The 26,123-nt window shown below is 43.3% G+C and overlaps 1 protein-coding gene across 5 annotated transcripts in view; it reads left to right on the forward strand.

Moving 5' to 3' along the window:
• Positions 1-26,123, forward strand: part of DENND1A (DENN domain containing 1A) — a 492,157-nt gene that overhangs the window by 324,247 nt on the left and 141,787 nt on the right. For all 5 annotated transcript variants that reach the window (XM_053920814.2, XM_053920818.2, XM_053920816.2 and 2 more), the window contains one exon: positions 17,276-17,401. In XM_053920814.2, coding sequence (XP_053776789.1) covers positions 17,276-17,401 — 126 coding nt within the window. The remainder of the gene's footprint in view (positions 1-17,275; positions 17,402-26,123) is intronic.

Here is a 26,123-nt window from a genome sequence, read left to right on the forward strand (position 1 = left end):
TGTATAAACCAACAGTAGTATGCCCATAAAATGGAATACTGCTTGTCAATTAAAAAAAAAAAACTATTGATCTGTCCCACAAAGTGAATGAATGTCACATTATGCTAAGTGAAAGAAGCCATTTATATGACATTCTGAAATAGCAGACTACTATAGAGATAGAAATCAGATGAGTGTTCAGAGCTCGCGGTGATGTTTACATGGCTATATGCACCTTTCAAAATTCATAGAACTCATCACTAAAAGTGGTAAATTTTATTATATGCAAATCATACATATAGAATGTCAGTAACCTGACTTTGAAAGTTTTTGAAAGACTGACAATACCCAGTTGGCAAGGATGTTGCACAGCGACCTGGAACTCTCTTCACTGGTTACGGGAGCATAAAATGGTAAAATCACTTTGGAATACAGTTTGGCAGTTTCCTATGAAGTTAAACATACACCTACCATATAACCCAGTAATCCCACTCCTAGGTATTTACACAAGAGAAATGGAAGAAAACACCTCCAAAAATGTTTACATCAGTTTGTAGCAGCTTAATATGTTATGCTGAGCAAAAGAAGCCCAATATGAGAATATGCTATTTAATTTTATTCACATAAAATTCTAGAAGAGAGAGAGCTAGTATGATAGTAGATGAAAGCAGGTGAGTGGGTACCTTGGGCAGGAATGGAGAGAGCAGGAACTGTAAAGGGCAATAAGGAACATTTTGGGGTAAAGGAAATGTTCTGTTTCTTGATTGTAGTGGTTGTTACACAAATATATACAGTAGTCAACTCACTGATCTTTACTTTTTTAAAATGTTTACATTCTTTTGTATGTAAGGTATGACTGAATAAAGTTAAGTTAAAAAAAGAAGGTTTAGAAAATGAATTTTGAAAGAAGTACCACTATTGAATAGCTTTCAGAACTGCTGATTTTCATATGCTGTATAAACATGGGGAAAGGAGTAACTTTGCAGGAAGGATGGCTCTGGCTTTCTAACCAGGTACCTAGACAGTTTAGTCTTAAGTTGCATAATCTTACCTCAGTTAGCTTTTTCTACCTTAACAGAAAACTGAAGGTTGCAAGGTTAATGCTGTTGTACTTCAGTGGGATCCATGAAACTTGCTAATATATTGTCTTCACTGACAATATTGTGTTGTGTCATGCTGTGGGTTTTGGAGGAGGAATGTTGCAAGAATAGGTTATCTTTTATTGATCTAAAGGCCTGTTTATAGACCGTGTGTGTATCTCAAGCCCACACAGATGCTGAGAACAAAAATATAATGTCCCCTCTCTCTGCAGCCATTTAACCAAGCAGTCTTCTTCTGTTTAAAGAACATTTAAAGAATGTTTAAAGAACATCTCTTGTTCCTTTGTGTTAAGTATAAGCCAATGGACAGTTAGTAGGGCTTTTAAAAAGCTTTGAAAAAGGGAGTTTCAACTCTCCCAGGCTTCCAGTGGTGTGGACATACCATGCTTTATGACCGAGGAACAAGATTTCCCAGGGCTCAGGTGGGGTCCTTTCTAATATTCTTTGGCCTGAAATTTGCAGGGTTTTGTGTATGCACCTATACATGGAAGCCTTTTCCATCTGTGTACTCTTTCTCCTTTCGTTTACCTCATGCTTTCTATAGCCTGATTGGTGTTCTTTTCAGACACATTTCCTATATGATGATATATGTAATAGGACATAAAATGTATTCCATTTTGACCCAATATTCTACTCATAAGCTTTTCTGGCAAATACTTTTAGATGAAGAAAGCCACCTAACCAAATAGTATTCTTTTCTATTAACCAAAGTTGGAGGTAACCTTACCCCAAATTAGGGGGAGTGATTAAGATAATCACTCCCACTGCTGTTAAACAGAGAGTGCTCTGCAGCCATTCAAAATGATGGTTATGAAGAATGTGAGCAACACAGGAAATGCTAAGGACTAAGGATACAATTTAGTGGGAAAAGGAGAATATTAAATGATATATCTACAATGGCCATAATGAAGCAAAACAACCAGATACGTAGAAGTGAAAGATTTTTAAAAGAATGTCCAAGTTAGCAACAGTAGTGTATCAGGATGATAAAGTTATGAGTTAACATTTTTCCTTTATTTCCCAAATTTCCTGATATGATTTATTACTAGTTTTATGATGGGAAAAAAAATCATCATTCCTCCCTTCCTCTGAAACACTGAATGCCTTTTCTTTTGGCTTTATGGTTTGTATGTTTTTAGGACCGTAGTTTCTCTTCCTCCATACTCTTTGGTTAAAAAGATCACAAATAATTTAATGATGCATTTTAAATTCACTTAAACTTCTTATTCTTCCTTGGTGGGATTTTTAAGGGATATCTGAGAGGTTTCTAAGCACATGAAGAGAAAAACCACATTGGGCGCTGTTCATTGACGTGAGAATGGGAGGAAAACCGCTGTTCACAGAGCACCCATGGCGCACCAGGCCCAGGGCGTCAGCAGTCCTCCTGTGTGGTGTCCAGACCTTTTCACAAGCCGGCTGCTGACCACAGGCAGCCTCGGCTTCATCACTTTACTATTCATACCCTGTTTCCCAGCCCCGTGGAGAAGGAGCCATTGCCAAAGGCCTTATGCTCTTTCCCATCTCCATGCTTCTTTCCATGCTATTTATTCCCTCTGGGTAACATACCCTTCCTTCTTCTCTGCCTGGGAAAATCTATTTGTTCTATAGGGCACTCCTCAAATGTCACTTCTTTGATGCTGCCATAGTTTGACACACCCTCCTCTAGGTTTCCAGAACAATTTTCCCATACCACTTTTATACCATTTACTGTAACATGATGCTTATTTACCTCTTTCCCCACCTAAACATTTTGTGAACACAGCCCTGGCACAGTGCATGGCTCATAGGTGCATTCAGTGAATGTCTGTGAAATAATGAATGAAATGAGCTAAGGGTGCAGTCTAGTTCGAACACTAGGACTTGGAAAGTTCATGTACTTATCCAGTCATTTATTTATTCAACATTTGACTCTCTACTTTATACAAGTTTCTGGAAAAGCAAGATCTCTGAAGATCAGAGTTCCCTTTTTGATGAGAGAGAGGAGAAATTCAGTGTACATTACAGCCACAGTTTACTGGTAGATTGAGTGTCAATCATTTTGACTCTTTGGCCATGATTACCAAATACCACTGGGATTTTACTTTACAACTTAGAAATGGCTTTCTTCAAATTGCAAGTAGTCACCCATTAGTGAAACCATAAAATCAATTTAGTGGGTCACAACAAGCATTTTTAAAATGGAGTTAAATAGAAAATAGCAGAGTGTATCACATATAATATGGGTAAGATTCAATTTATGAAACTGCATAATATGTATACTGGTTTACAAAATATAATACATTCATTACTCTGCATCACAATAAAAAAAATGGAAAACCATTAGTATGTTGTGAACATGTCAGTCATTAAAATTCATACCCCTTAATGTATGAGCTGCCATTCCACTGTATGAATACATACCATAATATATTCGACCGGTCCTGTCCGTATAATTTCAAATTTTATATTGGACATATTTGTAGTTAAATCTCTATGTCATTTAATGGAATTCCATGAATTCCCACAAGTAGAATTTCTGAATCATGGGTATATAAAAATTTAAGGTTTCTGATACATAGTTTTAAATTCCACTACTTCCCTCAAAAGATCATACCAGTTTTCACTTTTATCAATAATATGAGAGTCACCTACTTTTGAAAGTTTTTTTAAAGTTCATATGATATTAATTTTTTCATTGAAATGCACACGTTGCTCCTTTGACCTCCTGTGTCAGGGCCAGCAGGTCATTTGGCCCTGCAGTTCCCTCCTGTGCTGCGAAACTGGAGACTGGGCAGTGGCTTCCTCATTGCACACCACGTCTTCAGTCTCATTGAGCACCAGTCAGTTTTCCAGTCCTTGTACAATCAAGTCTTCCTTGACCCTCCCTCAGTAGCTAATTGCTCTGTCCTCTGTGTTCTCAAAGCACATGGCACATCCTTCTGTGGCAGCACTAGTCACGTTACAGTGGAATTGTCTGTTGGTGTCCTCTCTTCAAACCCCTCTAGGCTAGGGACTGAAAGCTGTTCCTTCTTCATGTTTGCATCTGCCTCAGCGTTCGGAATATAGCATGTACTCAACAAATGTTTACTGAGTAAATGACAGTGTCCTGTTTAATTGTGACCGTAGGACTGGTCAAATTATATTAAAATTGGGCTATACCATGTAGCTGACTATCTTTGGGAGTCCAAAGGCAAGACTGGTTCAAAAGGGAACACATGCAAATCAGCCCAGAGTCTGCTTGCTGCCTCTCTTCAGCAGTACCCCTAGACTGGAGAGGCTGCTACAGGGCCTCCTAGGAGCCAGTGTGCTAGCCTTGTGAGTCAACAATGCATCTGATCTCAGAAGCAAAGGATTCAGTCTTCCAGAGCAGACTTCAAGGGCTGTCTGGCCTAGCAATCTGCCCTTCTGAAAAAAGTCTAACTAATAGTAAACTTTGCGGGGGGGCGGGGGGGAACAGCCATTCTTGAAATCCCAATAGGAAGAAAAAATGCTGACTGGGGAGATGGGCAGACCCTGATTATATTGAGTATCTTCCAGAATATAAATCTTCATGTGCACAGGCCTTGTAGTCTCAGTACTCCCTCTGCCCTGTGAAAGCATATATTGTATTTGCTGACAGAATGTTTCTTTGTTCAGTAGGGATTTCCTATGGGGAGATGTTATGTTCTGAGTATCTAATATACAACATAGTGACTATAGTTAATAATACAAAAAAGATAACTGTGTGAAGTGATGGACATGTTAATTACATGAATTGTGGTGATTACTTCGTAACATCTATATCAGGTCATCACATTGTATACTTTAAATATACACAGGCTTGTCAATTATATTTCAATAAAGCTGGGGAAAACCCAACAAAAAACCTCAGGCATTTCCTGAGCACCTATGTGCCATGCTTTGCATTGGGTAGAATGCACTCAAAGTTGATTAAGACATGGACCTTACTCTCAGTGAGCCTTTAATGGCTCCTCATTTTCTCCTCTAGGTGAAATTCATGCTCCAGAATATGGCCCTTTATGATCCAGTCTCTGCCTCCCTCTCCTGAAACATCTCTTGCTGCTCTCCTACCCACTTATCCTTCACACCAGCAGCTTAGCCTCCATCCACAAGAGCCCTCGACACTTCTGGTTCAGTATCCCAAACATGCAGATCTACAGCCGGTTCAGGAATGGAGATTGCTTTCCAGTCAGTTTTTTGGATGTGGGCTCAGTGCATCATGGAGATGTGTAGGAAACAGCCACTGTTCCTGGAAAAGGAGAGATGAACATACTGGGAGGCAGGAATGGAATGATTGGAGGCTGGAAGTATGAACAAAACTGGATGTGTTTGGGCAGGGATTAATCATTTAGTCCAGCTGGAACATAGGGTGGGTAGTTGGAAGGAAGAGAAGATGAGACTAAGGAAATGGACGGGAGAGACCAAATCAGAATGGCTTTCTGTCATAAACAAGTGTGGACTTCATATTTCGGGCAGTGAGGAATCAACAAAGAGTATTAAGCTAGGGAATAACATGATAAGATCTGCACTACACTGAGTCTCAGACTGAGGGTTTAGTGTTGGATCCATCTCTTGCTGCTTCTCTGATTCTGAGAATCTGACCAAAGCTTCCTCTCACCCCAAACTACTGCTATTAGACTTGGAAGTCAGGGAACAGTTTACTGAAGAGAATTCTTACCACTGTCACCTCTCACCAGAATCCAGTCTCTCATCCCTCAGCCTTTTGAAGGATTGTCTGTAGGTCTCTGTTCTGTGTTGGACCACTCTCCATGGCAGTGTCTACTCCACAACTTACTGACTTCAGGCAGGAAGGGAAGGAGCATCGTGGTCCAGTGGGCCTTGCCCTGAGTGTGTGCATATGATTTGTCAACAGTCGAGTGGTTTATGGGAGTTTATGGGACTTCATTAAAGACGTTGGAGCAGGAGCACTGTGGGACATCAGAAGAGACCTCAGCAATAAACCGCAGCTCCAAGCTTTGGAATGCAGTAAATGTTTAAGAGACTTCCTTCCTTTCATTACTGAATTTTACTTTACTTTTATACCAGTAAAGAGTTGTGTTTTAATGGTTGAAATTTCTTGATTCCGTTTTCCCCAGGTCTGTTTAAAAGCTACATTTTATCTTTGAGGATGTTTGGCTCATGGTAGAGGAAGTGCTGCCAGCAAATTCAATTAACTGGCAGAGCTCACAGATATTGTACATGGATTTCTTTTTTTCTTCTTTTTCACAACTGCTACATAAACACAGCTGGGTTTAATATTTGTTGTAACAAAGATTTAACTTGAATCATTTTATTCCGGGTAATTAATGCTTGGAATCTCGGCTACTTTTTCGTGCGTTTGTAATCCCCTGCATTTCTTTACTCTGGCTATCTAGATAATGAAGTGTGCTCCTCTAGGTCTTTGCCCTGCCTTAAAACTGCTTAATATTTGGCCGTTCCCACTAGAGAGCAGATGCTTTTCTTTGAAGAATTGAATTTCTGTCAGCTCTTTTATGCATCATGTGTTTGGAACTGTAAGTGGATCAAGTTGTTCATCACAGCAGGGACACTGTGAAACACATCTATTATACACACTTCCCACCCCCTTCCTGTATTTTTTCTCCCCGAGGAGGTGGAGATGCCCAGATCCCCTTGGGAGATATCTCACTCCGGTGGATGTATCCATGTGATCCTCCATGGATCGGCCTGGCAGCCTCCCTGAGCATGGAAATCTATATCCATTCAGCCCCGATTGGTGCTGAGGCAAATCCTGCTTTTATCTATGTAAACACGAGGCACTTCATTAACTCCCAAATACACACCCGAGTTTGGGTCACTAAATAAACCCACTAGGCTTAGCATAATGAGTGACATTTCAGTAATTGATGCCCTAGAAAATGTTAATTGCGAGCCCATTATTCTTTTTTATGCTAAAACAATGTCTTGAGTAGTTTTGGCTGTGGAGTTGAGCTAGTGCAGAATAGCCACCATCTATTAGACTCTGACTATGTGCCAGCCACTGTGTTTGATGCGTGGAAAATCTCTGACATTTAATCTACGAACATTCCTGCAAAAAGTTGGGGGAGGTGTTTACCCCTTTTTTGTAGATGAAGAGGTTAAATAACTGACCTAAAGGCATCCAGCTAATAGCAACTCGGGCAGGATTTGAACTCAGGTCTGTCTGAACCCAGAGTAAATCAACATACAGTTTGTTGGGTATTGTGCCCTCATCCTCAGGGGTTGAAACACATTCATTCATTGGTTAATCAGTCAACGCACTGATTTATTACACATGTTTATTACATGCTGCCATTGCTCCATTTGAGTTTCCCCATTCCATGGCAAGTGGCAGGCCAGTTGGCTCTTATGAACAATTTGTATCTATGTAAATCTGAACTGGTAGTGATTTGGAGTCCTTTATTTAGATTTGCTTTTTCCATCAGAACTCAGTGCAGATACAATCTAACTTCCCCAAGCAACCCACTATTTCCTCGCGGTTTTCATTTTGCATATTTTGGTCCCTATATTCAGCTTTAAACTGATAGCTAAAAAATCCAAATCTAAGTAGTTCATTTTGTCAACACAACTTTGAAAGCAAGTCTTGATGTTCCTGCTGTGATAGGCTCATCTTTTGGGCCTCAGATAATGGTTCAAGGGAAAAAGTGCATTTTGTGCATTTTCAGTAGATAACATTCAATTTGAAAGAGTCATTATGGAACGTTCACATGTCTGGCTGAAATACCACTGATCTGTGGAATTAATTACAGTTAAATGGAAAGGTGGCTTTTGCTCACAAAGAAAGTCATTAGTCTCTTGATAAACATTTTTAGTTATGATTAACTTGCATCTTCTTCCAAATACTTTTCCTTAGAAGCAGGCATGGTGTCCTGGTTCATAAGAAGTAGAGCAACCCCTTTATTTCTGATTTGCCATCCATTTTGTTGTTGAAAGATTTGGGCGTTTATTTTTTAATTGGTAGAGGATATGTTGTAAAAAAAATACATGCATAACTTTCCTTTTGCAAGTGCATGTCTGTTTTTTCCAAAGGTAACTTACATTTTTATTTTGTGCATTGTGTTTGCAAGAGAATGGTTCTTGGTTTATTCATGTTGACAACTGAAAAGCCTTAGACCTAATTAAAAGAATTTCCACGAGCACCTTTACTGAACCATTTCATTACGCGGCACTGCACAGATTGCATTGTGAAACATGGTGATAGTTTAAATCTGACCTTTCAACTTAAACTGCCAGAAGTATGGGGGGGAGCCCTTCTTTGAAAATACTCCCTGGATACATACATATATAGGCATACATGCATGCATATATTTGGTTAGCAATACTCTTTTTATTGAATGACCACCTAATAATTTAAATACACATTTACTTTGAGCTCAGATCTTGTAGCTCCCTTTAGCTTGGGCAGATTTTTCAACTGCATTAAGAAAGTGTGTGTGTGTGTGTGTGTGTGTGTGTTGAAGCTAAATTGTTTTATAAGGAAAACAAAGACAATTTCACTTCGTCTGGGGAAAAAAAGGGTTTGGAGGAAGATGAGTTTTACAAATAAAAAAAGGAAAAGCCTTCTCTGCTGTGTGCTTCAGTTTAAAATGCAGAGGTATGGGTTACACACAAGGTGGGGGGTGGGGGGCTGCAACGCCCTGGTGTGTGCAAGACTCCTCCCGAGTTGTGTTTGGCAGATAGTAGAAATGGGTCATTTTGGTTTTGTTTTAAAGTTGTACTAATTTATTCCAAGAATATCATCCTAAGGACTTGATTGTTTGTTCATAGGATGCTCAACAAAGGCATTATAGCATATAGTGAAGTAGCTAGCCTTCACATGATGAAAATTAATCCTTCTGTCTGGCCAAAAAAAAGCTGCTTAGAATTGTAACACTTGCCTCTTTTTGACTTAATGCTTAGTCCATGAGGTGTCAGGAGAGACAGAGGGAGCAGAGACCTACACCCCTAGGGTCAAGCCAGCTCCAGTTGGGAGCACTGTGTAACTAGCACAGTCCCCTCCGCCCCCCATGGAGAACCAGTATCTTTGAGGGGGAAATTGGATACAGAAGAAGCCATTAAAACCAACTGAAGTCAACACATAACCACGTTCTCAAGAAACAGAAGAGTAATGAGAGAAAGCAATAATGGAGATACATTAAGTTGGAGGGGAAAATAGACCAGTATCATGGGTAAACCTAATTTCCTGGACTAAGTAATCCTGGCGCAGTAAGAAATCATGGAATAGCACAGACTTGGGAGAAAGACAGACTTGGGCTTGACTTTGGCCTCTGCCCCTTGCTGTACTAGCTAGTGACATGGGGCTGAGGCTCACTTTCCTCATCTGTGTAGTGGGGATGACTGTGCCTGCCTAGCTCAGTTGTCTGAAATTTTAATACAATGCTGAGTATGAAAACACTTGCCACAGCACTTGGTACCTAGTGGGATGCTTCATAAATGCTAGTTCTGTTCCTTTCTTCTTGTAAAATTCAGTTTTTTTCCCAGAAAATATTACTGGGAAAGAGAATGGGATAGGATTGCCTTTACACATCAAGATATTTTTTGCTTCAAATTTGAGGCAAGAACTAAGGCACAGGTAGGTAAGATGACACCATGCCTAGGTGAAGGTAGCAGAGGGAGCTGATGTAGATGTGCCCTGAGAACAGGAAAACAAGCAGGAAGTAGCCTCTTCTCCACTCCAGCCCCAGACATCCTTCAGGAGGTCACATGAACAAAGCCCTGCTGCCTGTTTCATTCAGAAAAGGAAGAATCAATTTTCCTTAGTCTCTAAGGGCCATTTTTTAAAGAGGGAAAGAAAGTGTGATTCTATTGCCTCTTCCTAGCTGCTGCTGGGTGTCTGAATTGTCCAAATTTTTTTTTGTAACTCCAGTTCTGACACTGGGCAATTAATGCAACTCCCAGGGGAGATAAGTGGGGCCCCTGCACTCACTGACTTGAGTCGGACACTTAGAATAACTGACTCGTCTACATGAGGTGTGCTGCTCAGTCCAATAGAAGAGACATATATGCAAGGGAGGACCCAAAAGAACCGAATTTATTTATAAAAAACTGGGTATCTCTTCTTATATGTTTAACCTCCAGAAACCTTCAAAGTACTCCATTTGATGTAATACACCTACCGAGACTTTTTTTTCCACTGCTCAAAACAGTTTTTGAAGTTTTTGATTTTAATACCTTTTAGTGCTTCTGCCATTTTTTGTTTCACCTCTTCCACATCGACAAAACATTTCCCTTTGAGGACTTTTTTCATCCAGGAAAACAAAATAAAGTCACTCGGAGCAAGATCAGGTGAAAAGGGAGAGTGGGCACAAGGGTTATGCTGTTTTTCGGCCAAAAAATGCTGAACGCTCGGAGCAGTGTGGGCAGGTGTGCTTGTAAATCACCCATCATGAAATGAGCAAACACATTGAAAGTCTTCAAAAAAAATTCACTGAAGCCAAATACAGCCTCTCACAACAATGCCAGCTGGTACACTGATAGAAATGGGTTCCTAGAACACTCACCTAGTTGGGGAATCCTGCACTACAAGGGACCCACCCTCCAGCAGATAGTTCCCGATTTTCGGGGTGCCCCCTCTTATATTAGGTTGTTGGAAAATGCATCATTACACATTGCTGTGTGTCCCTGAACGAGAGGCACAATGAGAGTATAAGATGGGACATCTTGGTCTGGACTGAGGGGGTCAGACTGAGGAAGTGATATTTGAGCTGAGATCTGAAGGATGTGTCATACTTGATCTAGGACCCTGCATTGTTCCACATAGAAACCACTGTCTATGTGTGGCTATTTAAATTGATTAAAATGAAATAAAATAAAAATTTCAGTTCCTCAGTCACACTAGCCACATTTCAAGTGCTCAGTTGCAGCTGCCACATAGGACAATATGTGTGATAGATTATTTGCAGACAGTCGTCTTGGACAGTGCTGAATTCCAGGGGGTGAGGTGGTAAGAGCCTGCAAGCAGAGGAGCCAGCCTATCCAAAGGCCTTGGGGTGTGACTGGAGCCCAGAGGGCATGGCTAAAGACATGGAGAGGGGTACAGGAACCTCGCATCTGAATGAGGCTGTGGCCAAATCATGCAGAGCCTAGTGGGCCAGGCTGGGACTTTGGTCTTTATCTTCAGAGCAATAGGGAAGCTGCTAAATGATCTTAGGGTGCCAACACTGATGGTAAAAGATGGATAGGAGAGCCCTAGAAGTGGATAGGTGAACAGTATACCATCCGTATTCACCCCTCTCTCCTCCACTGCAAGTTGCAACCAAGTGATAAATAATTCTGTGTTCGTTAAGTGCCAATATGAATTGCAAGGGTTATTTTAATTCTAGTGGGGAAGAAGCTATGTAAACTTCTGGTTGCATAAAAGGCTAAATAATAGGATGGCGATATAAACAACATGAGAGCCCCTTTTGAAATAGTAGTAAGTTAACTTGGGGCTGGTCTGTGGGGGAGCTTCACTGCAAGCCATCAGGAGCTGGCCCTGTCCTATGCAGCTCTGCCCCCAGCACATCTTTAGTGGGGGGCCTGTAGACATCCACCAAAGGCACAGGCTAATGTGCCCTGAGAAAGAGCTCTTTGTTGTGACAGAGAGTATCACAGAAAGTCAGAGGCTTTTTTTAATAGAAGGGTTTTTGATAGAGAATATCTCAGGCTTAGGAATGGTTTTGCATCCTGAAATTGAAGGGAAGACAACGTTGGAAATGGAGCTTGAGCCAAGCCCACAGAAGTGCTTGGACATTGTGCCAAGGAGGGTGGACTTTATGTTAGCAGTGTGGGACTGCTGCAGATTTTAGAGGGAGTGATAAGATTCAGCCTGTTGTGTTTTAGGGAGATAGTTCAATGCAAAGGATGGATTAGACCAGGAAGAAGGGCCACCAGTTGAAAGACTGCTGCAGTAGTGCAGGTAAAAGATGGAACCTGAACTAACAATAAAAAGTTAGGCAGTCCACTACATCAGTTTTCCATTTTACATCCATTATATTTCAGTCCTCACAGTGCATGTTTGTTGCAAATACCTCATTTTATAACAGAGCAAATTGAAGCTTAGAAAGTCTAGGAAAGAACAGAACCAGGTTTCTACTCTTAGACTTTGGCTTATGTGATTCAAGCTCTATGCTCTCCTGCATGTGGAATGCAGGGGAATAGAGGAACAGGTGAAGCCAGGAGACCTGCAAGGTGGAGCCTACAGTGACCAGGTGACAAAGGAGCAGGTGCGGGGTGGAGTGGCAGTGGGGAACACTGCATTTATGACCAGACATGTTGCATGTGCCATGCTGTGGAAGACTGTCCACTAGACAGCTGTCCACTTTAACTCATTCAGCACCCACAGGTTCATTTTCCTTTCAGTTTTGGTTGCCTCCTGCAGAAGGGGAAAGAATGAGTGTCAATTTCTCCCCCAGCCCTTCCCAACCGAGACCACTTTCTTCTAATGGTCGAATGTGATGCTAGACTTGCCTCCAAGCAGAGAGGCTCAGCCACTGGAAATTCCTTGCAAGATGTCAAAACACTTGCTCATCTGTTCCTTCATTCAGAACTGCTGAGTGACTACACTGGGTGAAGCACTGTTGGACCTTCTGGGAACTCAGAGTCTGGCAGGAAAGATGGTAGATACTGCAGCTCACCAGAGAGTCACCTGTACAGTCCCACGGGGGCCAGGCAGGGTGTCATTAACCCTGTCTTAGGGGTTAGGGAAGGCTTCACAGATGAGGGGACATCTGGCTTCCCTCTTTCCCTTAACCCAAGGCAATGTTTAATTTGGCTATTAAAGAAAAATACCTCATTTAAATTCTTTATTATAAAAGTAACATATGCTTTTTTATAAAGGATAATCAAAACAATCAAAAGTCCATAGAATAGAAAGCATGTCCACATGGTTAAAGCTTAATACCTGGCATTTTAGATTTATACTACATATATGTGCATATATAACTTTTTAAATGCTTTATGCTGTATATATTGCTCTGCAGGTTGCATGTTTTCCCCCCATTTGGCAATATTTTGTGGACATCTTTTCATGTCAGTTTACACAGTACTGCCACATTCTTTTTAGCTATGCAGTAGTTCATTGTGAGGATGTGATATAATATACTTAATCAGTCCCATTGACAGACACATGGATGGTCTTTCAAAGGGGGAAGAGATGTTCACAAGCAGGAGAGAAAGGGACAAGGGACAGCTCCATCTGAGTTGTTGGCATGTGTATGGGCTGGAGAGTCATATGTTCTTCTAGATAGAAATTCAGTACCAGTCTAGTAAAACTTTAAGTGGGGCTGCAGAAAGTGAGGCCAACTGAGGAAAGCCACGAAGACTGCTCTGAGGAGTTGGGATGCTTTTCCGAAGGTGCCGGTGGCCCAGGCTGAGGGCACCGAAGGATTTTGAGGAAGAGATTGAAGTGATCAGATTCACGTTTTCCAGAGATGACTAGGACAGCTCTGGGATGGCATTGAGGGGAAACTGGAGACAGAGAGCCAATCTAGGAAACCACCCCACCAGTCTGGGCCTGAGAGGATGGATGGAGGTGAACAGCAGAGGTCCAAGGTCATGTGCTCTGAGAGGACAAGGTGGGTTCAGGACATATTTAGGGTGGTGTTGATGAAACGTGAGAATGGTTATGGAAAGGGAGAGATGTATGGCATCCAGAATCCGGATCTGGCCTCGGAGAGTGGTTAGGGGATGCCACAGTAACCCAATGGGAGAGGCTAATGAATTCAATTCTGTACTCCCTTCCCATTGTTTTCTGCCTTCCTCTGAGGATACCTGATTGAAGGAGGAAGCCATCCTCATCAGCATTTCCGTCACTCCCAACTTAAGCCTGATGAACCCTGATGTTAATTATCTGATCAGGACCCCCAGGAGTACTCAGAGAAAGTTCAGCTTTAGATGTATGACTTTGGGTTATTTAAGCCTTAGATTTTTCTTCCCTTGGTTTTATTTAAAGGACAAAACGCTACCACCAGTTATCAGATGTGCATCTACTTGAAGTTTCCAAGTTTGAAGTGCTGACAAAAGCTTCTCCGCGATGCAGAGTGAGGGGAGAGCTTCAGAAGTCTTGGCCTAAGTAGTCACAGGGGCACCAAAAGCTCAGGACCCCTTGGCTGGTTTCAGACCAGCTGGGAGGGTGGGAAGGCACGCTCATATTTGCTCAGTTACCATCAGCAACTACCCCTTTGTGTAAAATGGTAATGAGGCCATTAGGAGAGGCTCACCTGAAGTGCAGCTTGTGAATCCAAGGTAATTAAACACCTCCCGAATGAACAGGAAAGGCCAGGGAAGGTTAAGTGAGGAATAATCTGAGGCGCAGGTGGCCCAAGGCCTTTGAAGAGCCAGAAGAAGAGCGACAGTGGCTTGCACAATTTCAAAGGCTGGAAATGTCACCCAAGTCCCCGGGAGGGGTAGGGTTTTTATTATTTGGATGGTGGGGAGTGGGCAATATTTTTAACACCTTAATAAAGCATGTGTCTTTTTTTACATCTCTATTTCAAGTTGCAAGTCCATGACAGAGTCTTCCCGGGTGCCAATGCCCTCGTTGCTCCTTATGGGTGCCCACCGCTGGGGTGCAAGAGCTCATGTGTCCCAGAGTAGGGGAGGTCCCAATAAACCAGGTATTTACACTCAGGTGTTGAGACAGAATCCAAACTGCTTCCAGAGGAGAAGTGTTTTCCTTAGCCTGCCGCCAACCAGAGATGGGGCGGCCACCCTCTCCGTGCATGTTCCTGTCGCTTCTGATGTACCAGAGGAGGATGTCCGTCCTGTCTACACTCAGCTGACTGCCCAAACGTGCAGCGCACCCCCTCAGCAGCAACTCAGGATTTCCCCCTGTGCTCAGTAGACACTAATTGAGGGCCTCCTGTGTACTAAGTACTGTTCCATGTGTCCTTCGGCTTACACGTGAATAGATAGGGCAGCATTATTTATAATCGCCCAAATAAAAACAACCCAGATGCCCATCAACTGATGAATAAATAAATAAACACTGTATTTTTAGAGTGGAATATTATTCAGCTATGAAGTATTTATTCAGCTGAAAGAATGAAGTATTGATAAGTGCTACAGCGTGAATGAACCTGGTTCATAATAAGCATTATGCTTAGTGAAAGAAGCCGGTCACAAAAGATTACATACATCTTATGTAACTCCAGAGTGAGCAAAGCCATAGAGACAGGAAGTTTATCAATGGCTCCCTAGGACTGGGTTGAGGGAGGAGGAGCAGAGGAGGTTTGTGGGGGAATAAGATGTGACTACCAATAAGATGAGGTTTTGGTGGGGGAGGGGATGATGAACATGTTCTGGAACTAGATGACAGTAACAATTGTACAACCTTGTCACTGAAAACCACTGGACTATACACTTTAAATGAATTTACATACCATAAATGAATTTTATGGTATGTAAGATATGTCTATTTTAATAAGCTATTAAAATCTCTATCAGAAGCTTAGTAATAAGTAATGTTCATGGAGCATTTCTAAAGGTATGTGCAGTCCATTCCAGCTCAGTGATTCTTAATGTTTTTTTGGTTTGGTTCTCAGGCACCTTTAGGATTCCAAGGAAAGCTGTGGAACCTGTGCCCCCAAAAGTGATCATCCGTCATTCATATTAAAAATTGATAGATGAGTCATGGGCCACCTGAATCTAATTTTCTATTTTTCTATTTCTATTCTTAAATTTTATCCTTAAATAATGTCAAGCCATTAGGTAGTCCTTTATCCAAACCCCTGATTCCTGAATTGTACCCTTGATATGTCACCTGTGTTCTTAAAAACAGTCTTAGCTTTACATTTCTCACCAATGAAGAAAAAAGTTCCATGGTATACTCACAGGCTCCTCCGACCCCTGCTCTCACCTCATGTTAAGCCATGTCCCCCTCACTCTCTCCACTGAAGCCATAGCCCTTTCTGTTCTCCGAACGCTTCCTCACCACAGGGTCTTTGAGAATGCTATTTCTCATGCTTGGTGCTCTGTTCCTCTTGGCCGAGGCAGCTCCTTCAGCTCGTCCTCCCGGTCTCATTTCAAGCCTGCTGCCCCCCAGGAAGCCTTCCTTGAGCTCCTTGGTGAGCTCTGTCACAGGCTCATCACAGTCCTGGTGTTTCCCTCATGGGAGTGAAGCTCAGTGAGGGCAGAGCTTATATCTGGTTTGTCCACCATTGTATTCTCAACACCTACCACAGAAATTCGTTTTTGTTGAGTCAATGAATGGCTTGAGGCCACCACATGGCACAGTGCCAGGGGCACCTTTCCCATGGAACAGGGTATGCGTGGAGTGCCCAGACGTTGCGTAGTATGGAGTCCTGCGATGAATGAAGGCCATATGAGAAACAAACCCGATGTGGAGGGCAAGGGCCATCGTGTCGTAGTCATTCCTACACTGTGGACTCACAGGAGGAATCTCACTTAGTTCTCACTTTGAGGAAAATCTGTGTTCAATTGGGTAACTGGATTGCTTGTAATACATGGACACGAGGGATTGCACAACTTCTTATGAATCCCTTTTTGCTTTGACCACTAAGAGATTGTTAAGTCAAAAATTCATTTCCAGCCACTCTATAAGACCTCTGGCTTATCTTTATGTACTAAATCTATTCCTGGCTACTTTTCCCATTGCCATGGTTTTCTTATCTATTTTCTTTGAACCTGTGAGTGCTTCTCTATAAGCTGCTACTATATCTTTAGAGTAAAAGGTGTGAGCTATGTAATAACACTTATTAATTTATTATATTATAATATGTTAAGTATTATAAATAAATCATTTATTTCTAATATTTGTAAGTAATTTGAAGAGGAAATGGAATTGGAACTAAAAATCTTTGTGTAGTTTTGGGAACAATGACAACGCTTCCATTCATGTTCCAACTTGGCCACTTCTTAGGTTTGTTCCTAGGCACGTGATCTAACCTCTCTGAGACTGTTTCGCCCTTGTAAGATGGGAACACCAATTTCTTCCTTGCAGGATTGTTGAAAGAATTAAATTAAAAATTTTATGTAAAGCTTACTTGGCACATAGTAACTGCTTAGAAAGGGGTTTTGTTTGTGTGTTTATTAAATGTGCTCTAATAGAAGCAACATTCATTTAAATGTCAAAAATCTGCCCTAATGCTGAATGCATTTTTGCTCTCCCAGCAGCCAAGGTATCAAATGAATCCCCTGGCCAAGGATTTTCTAGAGCTCTTAGACAGCCATTCTCCGTCCACCCTGCCCTCAACCTGTGTCTCCTTTCTCTCGGTCACCAGATTTCTTCACTGAAGAGCCGGCTGAAGAAGGTCTCCACCACCACTGGCGATGGTGTGGCCAGAGCCTTCCTCAAGGCCCAGGCCGCTTTCTTTGGCAGCTACCGAAACGCTCTGAAGATTGAGCCAGTGAGTAACTTTTTGGCTTGTTATTAACCTGTGTTTGGTCAGGGCTAAGAAATGTTATCTCAGAGACCTCAAGAAAACCACAACTCACCTCCTTGTTGAAGTCACCTAGAAGAGATCACGTGTATTATTGATGGTACCTGGGGGAGTGTCCTCCCCAGGCCGGCCATGTGTAAAGCACTAACTGCTCCGGTGAATGTTAAAACCCCTCCCCTCCCCAGACAGTTGCACAGACTGTATGTTAATACAGTGTGTGGCCCTTAACGCACACCTGCCCTCACTGAGGTGTCACAGGAAGACTGAGGTAGTGATAATCACCACCATTTTACAAATGCAGGAACTGAGGCTCAGAGAAGAGAGCTGACTTGCTAGACAGGGGAGGAGCCAGTTGGTCTCGAAGCTCATGATTTCCCATGTGGCCTCACTGCCCTTTTCCTATATGGGACTTCGTCCCCACACTTGAGACAGTAAAGCATCCTGGGGATTCACTGCTTAGAGTCTCCCAGAGCAGCCTTGGTGCGAATGACTGTAAAGTATGCTGAGGACTGGGAAATAATGTTATCCGCCTCCATGGCCCCTCAACCTTTCTGAGCCCCCATTGCCTCATTCTTATCCTCTCCCTGTGCTGCGAGGTCATTAGTTACTGTTAGGAGATGAAGATATCAGGTCAACCCCAGAACCAATGAAAGTGCCAGCTCTCCCAGCTTCCATAAGAAGTTTGCATCTGATACCCCTCTAGTCAGCCTACTCTTGGCCAAGGAGAATGGAGAAATTGGCCCGGGGGCCTCGATCACTCTGTAGGAGAAAACACTGGAGGGAACCTTGCTGACAGCCTTTCCTTTCAGGAGCACAGAGCTCCCTCCACTCTGAGCAGGTGAGAGTGACGGCAGCCACAGACAGCCTAGTTGGGGGGGTGGGGGTAGGGGGTGTCGCACCGCTGTAGGGTAAGTTTGTTTTCTATTGCTATGACAGCATCACATGTCTAAGGGAAACACAGAGTAATAGCAGACAGCATGGTTTTTCTTCAGCCAAGGTGTATTCTCTGTGAAGCAGCTACTGAGGGAGCAGCAACCGAATGCCACTATCCTCCCTGTTCCTCATCTTCCACCCAGCACTTAGACCTGACTTTCTAGGCCGCGCTAGCTTCCAGCAATGTCATGGTCACAGAAGAGAAGGGATGTACTCTTTTTGCTTTCTAAGAAATACTCCCTTCAATTCATAGCAAGTTCCCCATGTGTTGCTTGTCACCAAGTGACATGGCTCTGATTCTTTGTCCTGACTTGGACTCAGTCAGACCAGTCAAGTTGGTGTAGCTTTGAGAGCTGGTGAAAATCAAGGAAAATACTCTTGTCTTCCCATCTCTAAAATGAGAATGAGACAGCTGGCTCAGTCCTTTCCTTGGGCTGCTGAGAACTGAAAGATGTGAAATATCTCCACTCTTACAGTGATCTCATGGTTGTCATGTACATGCCTACAATTCACAGGCTGTTGAATCTTGCTACTTATTGCTGGATATGTGATTGGGACACAAGTTGCTTCTCTAGAGTTTGTGGTTGTATTTGCGCTTGGCTTTGAAAGGCATTGAATTTGAGGATGGAACCCCTGAAGTTTAAAGCCTGTCTCTGTACTTCTTAGTTGTATGACCTTGAGCAAGAATAAAGAATAAGCCCTGGCCAGGTGGCTTGGTTGGTTGGAGCATTGCCCTGTAGAGGAAAAGGATGCGAGTTTGATTCCTGGTCAGAGCTCATACTGAGGTTGCGGGCTCGATCCCCATTTGGGGCATGTATGGGAGGCAACCAATTGATGTTTCTTACATCGATGTTTCTCTCACTCTACCTCTCTCTAAAAGCAATAAAAATTTTTCCTCCGGTAAGGAATAAAAAAATTTTTTTTAAAGAACAGGAAGTAAAGAAGTCCTATATTCTATATCTCCAGGTGGCTATAAGTATCAGATGCATTATAAAACATAGGAAAAGTGAAACTTGACCTGGGTTTGATGGGTAAGGTTTGGGAAAAAGAAAGACAGAATCCCTTCCTATAGTAGGTGTGAACTCAGTGAGCAAAGGCTTGGAGGCAGAACCCCTCTTGGCCTCTTTGTCTGGAGTCAGGGGTTCGGGTGGGGAGATGGGACTGCAGAAGAGCTTGGAGCCAAGTTTGACAGAGCCTTAGGTGCTAGACAGGAAGTGTGCACTTCACCCTGTAGGGAGTGTAAGATTTTTAGCACAGATGTTGTGTGACTGAAGTCGTGTTTGGACAGTAATATAGTGATGGATAGAAAGCGGAGCTGTAAGTAGAGACAGGGGACTCTTGGCTAATCTCAGAAGAGAGCCCTCTGGTGGTTACACCAGGAAAAGGTACAATGAAGAAGAAATGACTAGATGAATATAGTAATAGATAAAATATGGAGACAAAGGTCAAGAAATGTCAAAATGTTTCTCAAGATTTGGACCTGGAAGAGGATGATGATGCCCAAAGTAAAAAAGATAAAGCTTAATGCAAAGGTGTCCCCAGTAGCAGTGTTATAATGGTCATAACATGAAACAGGCTAAGTGTCCATGATAGGCAACTGGTTAAGTAAATACTTGTGATAGAATATTATATAGCCATTGAAAGTAGCACTTTGAGGATAGGATGATGGGTTTGGTTGTAGACATGGTACATTTCACTGAGTGTAAGCTGCTATTCAAACATAAGGTGTTCCATTATTCCATGTACTATTAAGAGAAAAGCATGCTGCTAATCGTAATTGAAGGTGCCATCAACTGCAAGACACATCCAGATTTCAGAGATGTTACAATGTGAAGAAATTTGCATCTTAGAATCACCTAAATATGGCAGATTTGTCATGCTTTCAGTCCAATTTCATCTGTACAATGGCTTTTTTTCTATGAGGCCAAGAGGGAAGCCAGAGGGCCTAAAATTTTCTGAGCACGCATCGTCACCACGTTGCATAGATGGTTTTTACACCATAGATTTAATGCTGGCCAACTCTCCCCACCCATAAAATGGGGTGTAACACTTCCCATACAAAATTGTTTGGGGAGTTAATTAAAATAATGACCGCAAAGCACATGAGAGCCCAAGAAGGGGTGAAGCACGGGGGCACTGACCACATGGGGGTGGGGTGAGGATGGTGACTTGGATGAGCCTCCAGGGCGGCAGGCAGCCCAGTGCTGAGGGGATAGGGCAGCCTCCGCAGGCCACTTGTCTTTTCGTTGTTTCCCTGACTATAAAAACATCTGCTCTTGGTAAGAAGAGGACTTGAAATGAGAAAACACCCATAATCCTACCATTTGGAGCTATGATAACATGTTAGCAAGTTTCTACCCAGGTTCTAGGATTTTGGGGGGTGTGGGGGTTGTTTCATTTGGTTTTTGTTTTGGGATTTTTTACTTTCAGGCAGTTGAGAAATTACTGGCAAAGCAGTCCAGTCCCTGGTTATTTGGTTTTGCCTTTAGTATGTTTCAAGCATTTATTTATATCACACAAAAATTGTCCTCAAACATCATTTGTAATGGCCGCACATATCCCATCAGGTGACCGCAATGGCTCACAACCTTAGCTGTGGATCAGAATTGCCTCTGGGGCTCTTCAAAGGGCAGCCTGGGCCCAACTCGCAGAGACTTGTACCAAGTTCCTGTGCCCTGAAACCAGCGCCGAGGCCCACCACATCATCCCAGCACTGCCCCTTTGACTTGCCAGTCACCTTTCGTCATTTCAGAGCACACTGTGGTGAACATCTTTAGCCGGGTCTTCATGCATGCCCCGCATTATTTCCTTAGGCAGAACCCCTGACGTGATTTGATTGGGTCAAAGGATCGAGTACGTTGAAGGCCTTTGATATATATGGTGAGGGAGAAAGATGGTGGCAGAAGTAGGTGGTGGCCAGACGGAGCGCCTCTGAGGCAGATTGCCGGGCAGGGTCTGAGCAGCAGCCAGTGGTGGGCGAACAGTCCAAGGCGGAGGGCTCTGTTTGGTGCCACACCTGGCATGGTGTGTGGCTTCCCACCCTGGGCCCGTAGGCGCAGTTATCAGACTCAGGTCACTGCCGCGTCACAGAGGTTTGGTTTTATGAAACACGACAGACCTGACGGTGCCCCTTTCCACACTGCTCCTGGGGCAGCATGGGATCCAGTTCTCCTGAACCCATCAGGGCCCAACAGCTCTGTGAACAGGGGCGAGCCCCAGCTGGAGAGGCAGAGATGGGTGGGCAACTCCTACTCCGCCCCCCAGAGCTCACTTGACAGCTTTAACTCCTTGGCCTTTTTTTCTTTATTTCCTACTGGAAAGAAAAATTCAAAATGCAGCTGATCGGGAGTCTCGAGCCTCGTTTTCTCTCCCCTGCTTGGAAGAGAAGAAGACGGCCCCTTTGCTGAGGCCCAGCCATATGCCAGGAGCTGACTGCTCCCTCCATCAATGCCTTCTGCTGGGGACCCTGTACTTGTCCCAGGGTGTTGTCTCCCTTCAGAGTCAGGGGGATGATTTCAAAGGGCTCTCCTGAGGGACAGAAAGTGAGACGGGAAGGGTGTCCAGCAACGGCCACCTCTCCTACCTGCTCAGCAGCCTCCCCCAAGGTTGGAGCTCAGTTCACCTCTCCGTTGCTTCACCTGTGATCTCAGTGATTCCCCACCACGGCCCCTAAATGTCCATTTTACAGATGGATGATAGAGGCTCAGATTGCAGGTGACTTCCTAGTAAGTGGGAGAGCCAGGAGACAGACTCACGTCAGCCTGACCCCAAACCCAGGTTCCTTCCACCACACCCTCTCGCCTGGCTTTGTTCTGGTTTCCACATGTTCTGCTTTTATAACTCTTTTCTCTCTGGGTTGCTGCGCCAGGCATGGGTCATGGCATAGTGTAGGCGTCAATGAGTATATTTGGGAACAGTAGATGGAAGGATAGGTGAAAAAGATAAAGGGACGGGGAAGTTTGTGAGGTAGGGGCTGGCCCTCGGTCTCTGTTCAGTGTGTACACATTGCATCCTGTCTCTCTGTAGGCTTTAGGTTGCTGCCGCCTGGCAGAGGCAAGTGTCTGCAAATCACAGGGCACGTGACCCATTTTTCAGTCACCTGGAGAATATAAGGTGCAAAGCCCAAGATATTTAACAATATCAGCCAAGCCAACTTGTTCATCTCCACTTAAATGACAGAACCACAAGCAGCCAGGCAGCTCCATTTGGAAAAAAACCCCTTTATCCATGTCAAGCGGCTGCCCAGGCTGCAGCTCATTTATTTAGGCCTTTCTTGCTCTCTGACACGCCTCCTAGCAGTTGCCAGGCAACTCTGGGAGTAGCAGTGTGTGTTAAGGATTAACTAGTTAGGGCTGGGGTCCTTTTTGGCAAGAAGGGGATAAAATACAAATGACTTTAATTGCTAGGCCAAGGATCCTTTCTCAGCTTGGTAGAAGATGGCAACTTTTGGAGGATGTGTACAGCAGTGTGGTTCTTGAATTTGCCTTGATAGTTTCTCTTTCTCCTGCCTATGAAGAACAAATGAATTTTAAAAAGAATCTTTTACTTCTCCTTTGTTTAAAATTATATCATCATGAAATCTTGATGATATATGACTGGCCCACTGCCCTCTCTTTGAAAGACATATCATAATACAGTAGCCTTAGTTTTAAAGAAACTTTTCAAAATAGACTTACGTCTTCTAATTTCATCCCTATTTCTGTTTGGAGTTTCTTATTTCATAGCTCATGTTACGTGGAGCTGTCCTCAGTGTGTGTGAAGGTGCCTGTTCCCATGTCTGTCCGCTGCAGGCCCTCGGTAAACGTTAGAGCAGAAAGCAGACTGATGGCTTTAAGATGCACCCTGTTCTGTGCCAGTGTCTGTGGGAAGGCCAGTGTAGATGGAACTCTGAGAGTGTTTAGTCAACAAGCTTGTGTGGCTCCCTCTGGGCCAGCCTGTCGGCTGGGCATCCCAGGATGAATGGAGCACAGCCCCTGCCCGCTGGGAGTGAATACGGGCTATGGGCAATCAACACACAGTGACGGCGTTTGTGAAGGAGGCTGAGCGGGCAGCAGCCAGCTCCCCCAGTCCTGCTTGCTCAATTCATCCCAGGAGGCCCGACTTCCACATGCAGCTATGGGTACGCTGGCATCATCTACCTTACATCCCCTGATTTTGCACATGATTCTGCTGAGTCATATTTATCCACCTAAAACCCCCTGAAGACAGAGAAGTTAAGATAAAAGCAGATTGATAGCCTGGCTTTCAAGCATGAATGGACAAGGCTATGTTGGAGCAGGTCAGAAAAACACCATGTGTATCTGTCTCCTGGTTGAGTAACACCATTGATCTCATGATTTTTTTTTTAAAGAGGTATTTATGTGTGTTTTTAGTGTAATAGTCAATAGAAAAATATTTAGAAACTAAAAAATTTAAAATCACCATAGTCCCACTGTACTAACAAAAGTACCTCAACTACCTTTTGTATGTTCTCTTTAATTATTTTTCATTATGCAAAGAGTTTATATAGTTGCTATCAAATCTAAGTTAAAAGTTTGTTTCTGCTCCATTTAATATTATATCATATGTATTTTTACAGAGCTGCAGGTAGAATTCCTGTAACTACTTTCTCATGTTAGGCATTTAGATTGTTTCCAATTTTTTGGTATTCTAATTAATAATACACCTAATTAAGTCATCTTTATGAATAAAGCTTGGGAATGCTATATTTTGAAGTCTTCTGCATGGAGAAATACAAGTCTGCGTGCAGGAGCCTGACTGTGGGTGCCAGCTTGTCACAACGTGGTAAGGAAGCAAATTCTCTTTGACTTGGCCTCGGAGCAGCTCAACATGGAAAGAATTAAGAACCCGTCGTGGGGCCCGCTGTCTGCCCTCCACTTAGGCAAGCAAAGGATACCCAGAGCATATATGAGATACTACTAATTTGTGCCTCTATCCGGTGCTAAAAATAAGGTTTGAGAAATCTTAAAACAATAGGTGCAGCACAGCAAGACGAGAGATCAGGAAGTGAGGAAACCAGGGGAAAGGGAGCTCAGGTGAAGCCTGGAAGGGGCTGGGGTGCCTCGGCGCTGCACTGAGATTCTCCACACAGGCTGGCGAGGGCAGAGTGGGTCCTCGGACCCACATCCTTCCCAGAGCCCATGCTTTTTAAAAAAATTGTGGTGACATAAGCAATAGAAGAAAAAAGCAAACAAAATATAACCAGAGACATTGAAGTTAAGAACAATCTAACAATAGCCAGGGCGGGGGTGGGGGGTGGGGGCGGGGACAGTGGGTAGAGGGGATTACAGGAACTACTATAAAGGACACATGGACAAAACCGAGCGGGGGGAGGGAGGTGGGTTCACCTGGGGTGGGGTGGAGGGATGGGGAGAAAAGGCATACAACTGTAATTGAATAACAATAAAAAAAAAATGTGGTGAAAGATATATACATAATATAAAATTTTCCACTTTCACCATTGTTAAATATGTTATTCAGTGGCATTAATTACATTCACAATGTTGTACCACAGAACCTCTGTATCTATGAAGCAATAACTCCCCATTCCCTCTTTTCTCAGACCTTGGTAACCTCTACTCTACTTTCCATCTCTATGATTTTGCCTATTTTAGATGTTTCCTATACATGGAATTATACCATGTTTATCCTTTTGTGTCTGGCTTATTTCACTTCACATGTTTTCAGGGTTCATCCACATTGTAGCATGTACCAGAACTCCATCCATTTTTAAGGCTGAATAATACTCTACGGTATGCATATACCACATTTTGCTTATAAGTTCATCTGTTGTTGGACATGGGCTGTTTCCACCTTTTGACCATTGTGAATAATGCTCCCGTGGGCATCCCTGTACAAGTATCTGTTGGGTTTCTGTTTTCAATTCTTTCGGATAGTCTACGGCCATACCACCCTGAATGTGCCCAATCTCGTCAGTTCTTTCGGGTATATATCTAGGAGTGGAATTGCTGGGCCATGTGGTAATTTTATGTTTAACTCTTTGAAGAATTACCAAATTGTTTTCACGCAGAGCCCAGGCTGTTTTTAAGTGGAGAGTGGTGTGCTTATGAAGTGTGGATATGTATCTGTGAATGTTCTGTAGGAAAAGTTTGTAAAAGATTTTCTTATTTTCCAGTTTATTTTAGGCAAGCAGACAGGGAATTGTAGCCCACCCCAAAGGCCTGAGCTAAGCAGGTGCATCGACAGCAGCAGTCCGCAGTGGACCAGAGAGGGGCCGGTAACCCACTTACCAGCCACCATGTTTTCATTTCAGTGTTCATCTAAAGTCAACATCGTGTCCTGGGGATGAAGCGGGGGATAAGGTGCTCCCACCACCAGGATCTGGGGGACCCATAGCTCTGTGGCTCTGAATAACTAAAGAGGCCACCAAGTGGGATGGAAAGAGTTTGGTCTTTGGATTCACCCGGGTTGTAATTCTGGCTCTGACATCTGCCAGCAGATGACCTGGGAAGGCGCTTAACTGCTCTGAGCCTCAGTTTTTTCATTTCTAACACAGAAATAATGTCAGTCTTGTAGGACTATTGAGGAAAGTAACAATAATGTATGTAAAACTCAGCACAATGTTTTTGTTGATAGTAGATATCAACTAAATGACAGTAACCATTGCTGGATGACCAGAAAGGCCAGGAGGAAGAGGAGGAGAATATGACTGCCACATCCAGCATGGTGGTGGCCCTGCTTGTTCAACAAGTGTCTGACGCCCTGAAGCTGTTCAGAAAACAGTGAGGTTCTGGCC

Source organism: Desmodus rotundus, chromosome 1, assembly GCF_022682495.2.
Source record: "Desmodus rotundus isolate HL8 chromosome 1, HLdesRot8A.1, whole genome shotgun sequence".
Lineage (NCBI taxonomy): Eukaryota > Metazoa > Chordata > Mammalia > Chiroptera > Phyllostomidae > Desmodus > Desmodus rotundus.